This window comes from Aegilops tauschii, chromosome 1, assembly GCF_002575655.3.
Source record: "Aegilops tauschii subsp. strangulata cultivar AL8/78 chromosome 1, Aet v6.0, whole genome shotgun sequence".
In the NCBI taxonomy this organism is placed as follows: domain Eukaryota; kingdom Viridiplantae; phylum Streptophyta; class Magnoliopsida; order Poales; family Poaceae; genus Aegilops; species Aegilops tauschii.
This window is the reverse complement of record NC_053035.3, coordinates 463,159,583-463,170,298: the sequence shown is the minus strand read 5'-3', so window position 1 is coordinate 463,170,298 and position 10,716 is coordinate 463,159,583. Positions and strand designations below refer to the sequence as shown.

Here is a 10,716-nt window from a genome sequence, read left to right as displayed (position 1 = left end):
GTCGCTTAGCTAAGATATTCTACTTCGACACTGAATTAAACATATCTAATCTGGTGAACCCTTTGAGTAGTTGAGCCAAAGCATGCCATTGGCTGGGCTGCTGAATTGGGATTTCAGTGATCATTTTGGATGGTTGTTTAGGTGGAGTGTGCCTGAGCAGCCACCGTAGCGGCACTTAGTGGTGGACTGTCGTCGCTTGTTGTATCGTAATGACGTGGACGGACGCTTCTATAATTATATACATGCTTGTGTGTATTATAGAAAAATAAAATCTTTCAGTCTCAACCTATAATCATTTTGTACAAAAAAAGCCTGCACTGTGCTGGACTTTTAAGTTACTTTCAGATACAAATTTATTAAGTGATCTTAATGTGATGCCTGCAGTGCATGCCATACAACTCTGTCTGATTACACTATTGATCAAATTGAGTTTAACATTCTGCATCCAATATTGGATTTATCAAGCCAATGCATATGCTTTTACAAAAGTTGTTTTGTGAAGGCTTCAGACATTATTTTCTATGCATTTCTGGAGCATGTGATGTTTTTTTCATGCTTTGAGTCTAAATATTTACCATTGTCCATGTCCTCTACTTCCCTCCACCAGGTGAAAGCAACACCATCGGCGTTCGTCGCCTTCATCCTGGACCTCCCCATGTTGTCTCTGTACCCAATGGTACATCATATGCTTCTCCTCCATGGTCGATTAGCGAGGTGTATTTATGCTCACCCCTTTTTAGTGTTTGGTAAAGCCGATGGACTGCAAACATTATGTACCCTATATGGTTGCCTTTTGCCTTTTTAGTGCATAATGTGTCATGACAGGTTCTTTTCCTGGAGATATCGAGTTAGTTTGCCAATCAAGGATAGCCAATGATCCATTTATTATAAGATGCCCTGTTCGGCTAGATGCTTGATGTTTCTCTTCAATCGTAAAATTATGCTAGATGCTTGATGTTTCTCTTTAATCAGAAAATAGCGTATAACAAACATTTTCATTATCTTTGGCACTTATATTGTCATGATATTAACTTGTGCAGCAGAGTTTTAAAATCAGAATGGGGCAATAAATGTGTCTACTATGACAAAGTGAAGACAAAACGAATGCATCAAGTTACTAATGCAGTGGTTTTCAAGGTTGGACATTGATATCAACTATGATTATTTAATAGAGAAATTCTGTTCATATGAAGCGAAAGAAAAGCATGCAGTACCTTACATTGACAGTGATTATTAGGCCATTGCGGTACTTCAAATTCTGATAAAGAATATATTTCATGACCGAGATTTGGGATTTGGAGAATCTCAATTCTGATATGTACATGCATCTCCTTTTATTTTGTCACGCTACTGAATGTTTTGATATGGGACTACTTACTCTGTGTATCTCTTATAAATAATAAAATGGTCTATATGTAAAGTTTTCCTATTTTAATTCTATTATGTTGTTGATGATGAATGGTTCTGGAATTTGGAGATTAACATTTCATAATCTCATGTGCTAAATTGGATGCTACCTTGCTTTCAGCTTTTATAATCTCATGAGCCTGTTGAACTCAATGATGTTATTCTTTTGGACAGAGTAAATGTTTCTTCTTACCCTTTAACACTATAATCGGTTGCGCTGTTATATGTGTTAAACTTGCCTTTATACTAATGCATCATGTTGTTTGATCTTCCATGGCTTACAATATCGTTGGGTCCGGCACCCTCGCGTCAAGGCGCGTTACCGATCTAGTATATAGTTGCATCGACAGCTAGCATTGTCGTGTTCTTTTTATGTTGACGCCACGGTGCTCATCTCATGCTGACCTGGGCCCGATTTCTCCGAGGAACGTGACGCCCTTCCATCGATCATGGGCGATCATTCGTTGGTATCATGGGTCTAATGATTGGTACCAGTAGACATTTTTAGATATTATGCGATTGTAGATACCACTGACGTGAAATTTGTCTTCTCAAGACCGTGACACTGTTTTTTAAAGAGCAGGGAGGCACCGTGCCACTGTTCAAAATGATAACTGCAATAATCATCCCTTCTCCTAGAGTATTTAACCAAAAACTATCACAATTCGTGGACCTGTGACCACAAACTACCACTTTACGAATTTGTGCCGAAAACTATCATTTTTTTTGCTAATCTATGACTAAAAACTACCATGTCTGTAAATCGACCGATTCATCCATTTTAAACACACTTATGACAGACTGGGCCCATCCGTCAGGACTGAAAAAGTCAGCACCGTTAACTTTGATCGTTAACATGTGGGGCCCACATGTCAGTTTTATCCCCTTCCTCTTAAATTCCCCATGGAGGATTCAGATAGGGGGTTCCGTCGCCTGCGAGCTCCGGTGGCCATCCTCTGCACCCGAGGCCTCCCCAGCATGCTCCGGCGAGGCTGAGCGCCCCCCCCCCCCCCCCCCCCCCCCCCGAGCCCCTGCCCGTTCCGGCAAGGCCGAAGACCCTTGTGCCCGTGCTCCTACCGGCTCCGGCGAGGCCGAGCCCCTCATGCCCGCACCCCCGCCCGCTTTGGCGAGGCCAAGGCCCAGCGCCACTGCCCGCTCCGGTGATGCCGAGTCCCCGTGCGCGCACGCCCCTGCCCGCTCCGGCGAGGCCGCGGCGTTGACCTGCTGCTAGCCAAGGCAGATGCGACGGGAGGCGTCGGCGCGATTCGACAGGAGACAAACTCGAGAGCGGCGGCGTTGACCTGCTGATGGCCGAGGCTGATCGATTCGTCAGCGTACGGCCGTGCTGCGGGCGGTGGGCTCCTGCCTCGCCCTCGACCTCCTCGCCTCCCTGTGCTCTGGATCCGGTTGTCCCCCCGCCGCCGGAGTCGATGTCGCTGCCGCACACAGGGGGGGGGGGGGGGGGGGGGGGGGGGCTCGTGCGGGCGCAGCTCCTGGCGCGACGGGCGAGGAAGAAGAGCTCGTCGGCGAGGCTCTAGTGTCCTAGGGGTTGATCTGGCCATGGCCACCGCCGCGCGAGCTAGCCTACGCGCTGCCGGGCTGGCTGGCTGCCGCACCGCCTGCCAAGCTGCTTGCCATGCTGGCTAGCCATGGCCGCAGCCGTGCCCAGGCTTGTGCTTGGCGAGTCCCTTAGGTTGACGGTTAAAGTAACAGTGTTGACTATTTAAGCACTGACGGGTGGGCCTAGCTTGTCATAATCAGGTTTAATCGACCATTATTCATACTTGGTAGTTTTTAGCAAGGGAATAGAAAAAAGTGGTGGTTTGCGGCACAAATTCATAATGTGGTAATTTGTGGGCACAGATTTACGAATTGTGGTAGTTTTTGGTTAAATACTCCTTCTCCTAAGCTTGGCAGCCAATCAACCCTGCCTAGCCCTGCGCCTCTCGAGCGAATAGCATAAAACTACCACTTTTCGCGTTATGGTTCCAAAAAACTATCGCGATTCTGCTATACGATTCTACGACTTTACGATCCAAACTAACCCCTATGATTCTACGATTTTAGTTCTTAGAATCTACGTTTTCATGATCCTGATAGTGAAGATTCTACGATTTGCAATCCTACCATCGAAGCTCCGATCCGATTCAAAATCGCGATTCTAACAACCTTGCTGATAACTACCACTTTTGACGTCGGCTGTTTCAAAAAACCCAAAACGCCCGTTGCTAAGAAATGAAACCGATTTATGATAGGTCGGGCCCGCACCTAAATGAACCGTTATTTTGAGCATCTGTTTGACCGTTAGCTGACATGTGTGCCCACATGTCAGTGTTTGTTCCTCATATAAAAGCAATTGGGTCCCTGTAAATGTTTCAAAAACGCAATCGGGTCCCTGTGATCTTTTGAAAAAAGCAACTGAGTCCCTCAATCCGGCCAGTAAATCCCGCCGGCCATCCCCGTATCAGGTCGCCGCCACGCGCCATGAGGCTGCCAGGAAACGCTGCCGCGAGCCATGGGTCGCCGCCAACCTCTTCCTCCCCCACGGGGCCGGCGAGATCCGACACAGGCAGCGCCGCCGCGCGCTGCTCCCTCCTCACCCGCTCCGGCCCTACACCATCGTGCGGGAGGTCGTGCTCCGGCCGGAGAGGCACCGCCGCGCGCCATGAAGGGGCACACCGCCGTCGTTCGGGAGGTCGTGCTCCGGGCAGAGCGACGTCGTCGCGCGCTGCTCCCTCCTCACATGATCCGGCCCTCCATCAGCGTCCGGGAGGCTGTGCTTCGGGCAGAGGGCGGCGTCGTGCGCCATGCGGGGTTGCGCGCCTGGAGGCCGCGGTCCGCGCGGAATTTGTCCGAGCGCCATGGTGGATGGCGGCTCTGGTAGGGGGCAGTATGAGGGACGACCGGGGGAAGGGAGGATGGGACGGGGGAGGAGAAGGCCAGTGCATATCCGGTGTGCTCGAGCTGCCATGGCTCGTGCGGAGAGAGAGAGAAGAGGAAGGAAGGGGGTAACTGACATGTGGGCCTCGCATGTCAGTTAACAGTAAAAGAAATGGTCAAACAGACGGTTCGGTTAGATGCGGGCCCGACCTGTCATAAACCGGTTTATTTTCTTAGCAACGGGCAGTTTGGGTTTTTTGAGACAGCTGACGTCGGTTTTGATAGTTATTAGTCACAAACAAATTTCTGGTAGTTTTTTGAAAGCCTAGCGCGAAAGTGGTAGTATTATACTATTCACTCGCGCCTCTGCCACAGGTTAGTTACGTACTTAGTAGAATTACCTTTTTTTGGGCGAACATTACAAAATCATCGTAATACGTGTTAGATTTTTTTTTGAAAAAATTTCGTGTTGGAATATCCTTTGCTCGTCCTACCAACGTTTGCCACAGATTTTCAGTAAACTTCTATGTTCGCTGCACGCAATCTTGGTGCCAACTGTCTGCCAACCACACCCAATTTGAGTAATGTGACCGATCAATTGACTTATCGCTTTGTGGTTCCTACAGAAACAATAAGACACCAAGTGCTCGTTAATTAGCTAGTTAGATGAGACATCACATGTCTTACGTCAAACCAACCATACATTGATGCATGCATGTCTAAGCCGGAGCCTGGAGCACGGAGCCTGGAGCACACGCGTAGCATTATTTTAGTTAGGTCATCAGTGATCTCACCTATGATCATCTATCGGTCAAGCCGAACTTATCAATGCTCTCCCGGCCATGCATCAAGAAGATTCTCAGACGGTTCACTCGGTTGGTTGCGTAAGCACTGATGATCATCGTGATTGTAACCCTGGATAGTTTTGAGTAATACTAGTATTATTCCCAAAAAAAATGCTTCCCGCCATCTCCAAATAAGTGTCTTAGTTTTGTACTCCCATCGTTTTTATTTACTCTGCATATTAGGTTTAAACGAAGTCAAATTTCGTAAAATTTGAACAAGTCTATAGAGAAAAATATAAATATTTAGCATAATAAATCTATAATGATGTGAAAGTACATTCAATAATGAATCTAATGGTATTGATTTGTCCTGTGGGACGTGAGACTAGAACCTCCTGACCCTTGCTCCCTTGCGGCCGCGCCGGGCCGCACCAAGGCAGCCCCCGCCGGCCAGCTCGAGGCCTTCTCCGCACCAAGCTCCTCCCTCTCGCCGCCGCTGCCAGGGGTGTCGCTGGGCAAAGCCCGCGTTACATGGCAGGGGCGGTGGATCTACTCGGCCATAGATCGGATCGAGGTGGCAGCCGCACCGGCCATTCAACGGCAGTGTCACGGGGAGGCGGCGACCAAGATCTGCTACCTGCGACAGCGGAAGGTCAAGGTCAACGGGGGGCGGCAGTGGTGGACGCGCCCGATCTAGGCCCACATGGGTTCACACTGGCAGCCACCCACATCGTTGTACTGGTTGCATCTCAACGTCTCCGACGGCAGCTTGCGGGTTTCTGGGCTAGTCCCGTGACACGAGGAAGCCGGTGGCTTTGGCCCCTGGTGTGGCGGCGGTGGCCTCCTCCTCTGCAAGAGGTGGTCAGCCGGCTGGTTGTGGCGGATCCCTATATCCCACGGCTAGTCCCAGCGGCGAGTTGGGGAGACTTGGCTGCCGGTGAAAACCGAGCTCCGACTACAGTCATGGTAGGCGATGGCGGCGTCTGCGCGTTGTTACTTTGTTGAAGGCATCGTCATTGCAGCCACATTCTACCCACTTGCGCTGCTCTGGGGGAAACCCCAGATCTGGGTATCCCAGATCGGACGATGACAACGCTCTCGGTGCCCCTCTCCTCATGAGGGCATTGTTTTGGAGCAGTTGCTAGACGAAGGACGGAAGGAGTGGAGCGTGTACATCTACCACGTCGACGACGGTGAGTCTCGGCGGCGTGGCGCAGCGGGTCTCGGTGACGGACGTGAGATGATGGCTCGCGCAGGGCGGGGGGCGTTGTTTGACGTTGTGGTCGCGTCGACAGCAGGCCTGGCAAGGTAGATGCGTCAGTGTCTGCTCTGAAGATGGATCGATGGAAGACGGTGGTGACGGCCTCTGCAGCGGGCGCATGCGGTGCCAGCTGAGAGTGCGCCGGACCGGTGTATGCCTCAGACCTGGTATTACGACTTGGTTGGGGCCTCCGGCTTTAGATGTTAGGCTTTAGTGTGACGTCTGGGTATACGGCTCACACAATCTACACCGCTTCATCAAATGAATAGGAGTAGCGAAAGATGTTGTCAAGATGGTGGTTTCAGACCTATTTGATGTATAATTTGTAAGATCTCGATGAATAATTAACAAAATGGATGCATGCATCACCTAAAAGTAGAGGTCGGGGGTCATTCTTCTTTTCGAAAAAGTGGTATTGATTTGTTATTGTATATGTTAATATTTATTTTATAGACTTTGTCAAAGTTTGCGATTTTGACCAAAGCTACTACGTTGGACTAAGTAAAAACTGAGAGAGTACTAACTTTTGTATAAAATTATATTAAATTTGAGAGACTCATTTTGAAACGGAGGGAGTACGTAGAGCATCTTCAATAGATGGTCCAATTTTTGGCGGTCCAAATAGGTGATGGTCCAAATTTGAAGCACCAAAAAATGCTTTTTACATCTCCGAAAAAGACTCAACTCCAAGAGATGGTCCAAAACGGTGATGTAAAAAAAAGAGCAACTTCAACAGATGGTCCAAAACAAAGATGCAAAACCGGCCGGCGGCTGCTGTTCAACCACTGTACAGCCGCACATATTGCAAAAAACATCTAAAAACAACATTAAAAAATTATACATGTCCACAATATCAAATTATTACATAGTTGTTCAAATCCACGAGATCAAATGCAACACAAATACAACATAGTTTTGCACAAACAAATAATGAATCTATGCGGACAACCACCGTCAAAAATACTATCCAATCCCAATTAAAATCATCAAGTTTCGTTGTTTTTTTACCTTGGGAATTTCGCGGAACACCTTGTGCGGTGGGTGGAGGAAGATGGTCGGCGGTTCGATTGGTCGCTGCTGCGGACGACGGCGCAGAGGAGAACTACTGTGAACGGCGGCGCAGAGGGGAAGGGAGCACGGCGACGCAGAGGAGAAGGGAGCACGGCAGGCCGCCAGGGTCGGCGATTTCAGCCGCGGCACCGGGCCGGCTGCTTGACGCCATCCGGTATGGGAGGCGGAGGGCGGCGGCGGCACAGAGGAGAAGGGAGGCAGACCGCCGGAGTCGGCGAATCCAGCCGCAGCTGCCTCCCGAAATGGCGGCGCCGGGGCGGCTGCGAGACGCCCTCCGGCGGGGGAGGCGACAAGGGCTAGGGCGGCGACGGCGATGAGGGAGGTGGCGGCGACAGCGACGGCGACTTGGCTGGCGGCGGCGGCAATTTTCGGTGGCTGGTGCTGGGTCGCGGGCGGGCGGTTGCCAGGCGGAAGCGGAATGAAGTGGCGGTTGGGCGTTTGCCGGGCGGCCGCGGTTTTGGATCAGTTGCATCTCGTGATGTAAATTTGCATCACGGAAGGCCGCGGTTTAATTTTTTTTACATATGACCGTTTGTTGGAGCAGCATTTTTTGCCTCATACGGTCCGAAAGCTAGGTATTTTTATATTTTGACCATCTGTTGGAGATGCTCCTGCGCACTAAATGGAGAGCATATAAACCAGAGCCTCTACCAGTTCTCGTCAATCTAGAAACAGGCAATGGAGCAGCATGGAGTACGTGTCAAATGCGCCGACACGCGATCCAGAAGTGCACGACGAGTCGGCGAGTGCGTCGGGCAGCGGCGAGAGGACACCGTCGGAGGAGGGCGCTCGATCTCCACCTGGCGAAGTAATCTCTGGACGCGACGCTCGCTTGTCGATAAAGGTTTCCCTTTCACTCGTCGGCCGTCGACTCTGCAAGTGGTTCTTGACCGTTCAGCAGTACTTTCCGTCGAGGATTCTACTCTTTCTAGTCCAGTACGTCCGCCGGCTGTGACGCTGCGCTTTCCGCGTCGACTCCGTCCTTTCCGCGGGCAAGCTTGTGAATTCATGCTGGATCTCAGTCCATCGAAGTCACAGCCACGCGACGTGTTAGTTGCAACCTAATTTTTTCTCGGAATTTGCCGATCAATCGTGTCGCAACGGGGAGCACGAGTATGAGCAGATAAACAGAGGAGCAGCGCTGGCGAAGCAGAGTGCTTTGGCATGAACGAAATCGATTGCATTACTGATTCTGTTGCCAAATAACAGTAGTAACAATTTACATGACACTAACTGGTGAGATGCTAGAAGCACGAGTATGAGCTGATGCCTACTGTGCCCTACTACTGACTCATCAGCATATGTTTCTTGCCCTGCGTTGAGCACGCTGCCGTGCTCCACGTCCACGGTAATGTCGAGAGCACCGAACACTGCGCCGATCGACTCCTCTTCACTGGTGATCGCGTCGTGCACGATGATGCCAGTCCTCTCCTTGGCCGGCGCGGCAACTGCGTCCGCTGCTTCCGTCGGCCCGGAGAGCACGTCGATCCATCCCTCGTCCGAGTCCCAGTCCGGGAGCGCCGAAGCAGGGCAGGCCAATGCGCTGATCCTCCTCTCGGCCGCGCCGTGCGACGGCTCGTCGTCCGCCTCGTCGGCGTCGGACTCTGACTCCCAGAATGCCGCGTCCAGCGTGCTCTTCGGCGACACCCATTTGCTCTCCACGGCTTCTGCCTTCGCGTCGACGACGGCGGCGGCCAAGAACGGATGCTCCAGCAGCTGTGCCGCCGTGCACCGGTCGTTGGCCTGCCTGACAAGGCATCTGGCCAAGAAGTCCTTCGCCTCAGCGGACAGCCATTGGGGCAGCTCGGGAACAGCCTCGGTGTACCCGATCCGATGCAGCGCGGCGAGCGCGTTGCCGTCCATGCCGGTCCACGGGGCGCGGCCGGTGGCCATCTCGATGACCGTGCATCCGAGCGCCCAGACGTCGGCCGCGGGGCCCTGCTCCTCGCCGCGCGCCACCTCCGGCGCCATGAACGCGGGCGTGCCGCCGATGATCGGCACGCCGGCGCCCACTTTCCTCGCGCAGCCGAAATCCGCGAGCTTGGCGCGGCCGTCGGCGCCGATCACGACGTTCCTCGCCTTGACGTCCCCGTGCACCATCCCAGCGCCGTGGAGGTACGCGAGCGCGGCCGCCACATCGGCCGCGTAGTCGCGGACGGCGCGCTCGTCGAGGCCCCCGTTGCTCATCACCTGCTCCACCAGCGAGCCGCCGGGGGCGAACTCGAGGAAGAGCTGGTAGGAGCCGTCGCGGGCGCCGCGGCCGCCGATGCAGGATACGACGCGCGGGGAGCTCAGGCCGGCCATCACCATCTGCTCCCTCCTGAGCGCCGCCGCGCACGCCGCCCCCACGGCGGACTTGACCGCGAAGAGCTGCCCGGAGGCGTCGTCCGCCGCGAGGAACACCTCTGCCCCCGACGCGCCGCGGCCGAGCGTCCGCACCCGCGTCCATTGCTTGCTCACAGACATGGTCGTCTTCTTTTCTCTCCTCCGGCGGTGGCAATTGGGATGCGATGGTTTCTGTTGTGTCGAGCTTGCTTGTGGCGGTGCCGGCGATGAGTTCTTTTTTGTGGCGGGTGAGTGTATATATAGGTAGATGTGGGAGAGGAAAAGTTGGGGAGATTGCAAGTTTGGAACATGGAAGGTGTTTGGCGTGCGCGATAAAAGATAGGAAATCCCGAAGCGAAAAGGCGTGGGAAGCAAGCTGTTTAGGTTCTCGAGCACGCGCTCGCGGCGGCGATGGATTGGGTTCGACGGTGAGTGGGAACGCGCGGTCTTTGCTTGACCTGCCTATGAGTAGTCTGCGTCAAATAATCTCGTTTAGGAGTCGGAAAAGGTAAAAACCGTGTCAAATCTCTCGTATTTTTTCTATCTAATGGCGCGAGTATTTTGAGCCCAGCCGATGATTCTCGGAAGGGGAGCAAGCAATTTACGTACTTGTCAAAGTCGCGCTGGGTCACGAGTCGTATGAAACAGATCATCTCCCCGCGTACGAACGGAAGTGGTCGAAGTCAGCGGGTGCGCCTGAACGGAGCTGGTCAGTTGGGTCTCCTCTCCACGGTTGGTACTTTTACACTGGCATTCATGCCAAAGCCCACCACTGTACTGCGCCATCGGACTGAAAGAAAGCTCTTGGACCTGACAGAAAATACCGAGCAAATATCTGGCGCGCGTCTGTCTTTGGCATCACATGCGGCGCTCCACTTCCACACATACTAGTACATACGAATAGGAATAGGATGGCAGGGGGAATATTCGATCCCTGGCGCATATGCAGGCACGTTCACTGGCGGTGGCTGCGGCGCTCGCCGCCGC

The 10,716-nt window shown here is 52.5% G+C and overlaps 1 protein-coding gene across 1 annotated transcript; it reads right to left on the bottom strand.

Moving 5' to 3' along the window:
- Positions 1–8,465: 8,465 nt before the first annotated feature.
- On the bottom strand, positions 8,466–10,073 carry LOC109743697 (mitogen-activated protein kinase kinase kinase 18-like). Its single transcript, XM_073501109.1, has 2 exons — positions 8,679–10,073; positions 8,466–8,596 (listed from the first exon to the last, which is right to left on the bottom strand). The coding sequence occupies exons 1-2, from the start codon at positions 9,868–9,870 to the stop codon at positions 8,466–8,468; spliced, it is 1,323 nt and encodes a 440-aa protein (XP_073357210.1). The 5' UTR covers positions 9,871–10,073.
- Positions 10,074–10,716: the final 643 nt, after the last annotated feature.

Bases quoted from the DNA above. Each gene is read 5' to 3' on its own strand.
- LOC109743697 (XM_073501109.1), bottom strand. From the start codon at position 9,870: ATGTCTGTGAGCAAGCAATGGACGCGGGTGCGGACGCTCGGCCGCGGC. The intron at 8,597-8,678 runs GTAGGCATCAGC...ATTTGGCAACAG, and splicing joins TGAGTCAGTAGTAGGGCACA to AATCAGTAATGCAATCGATT.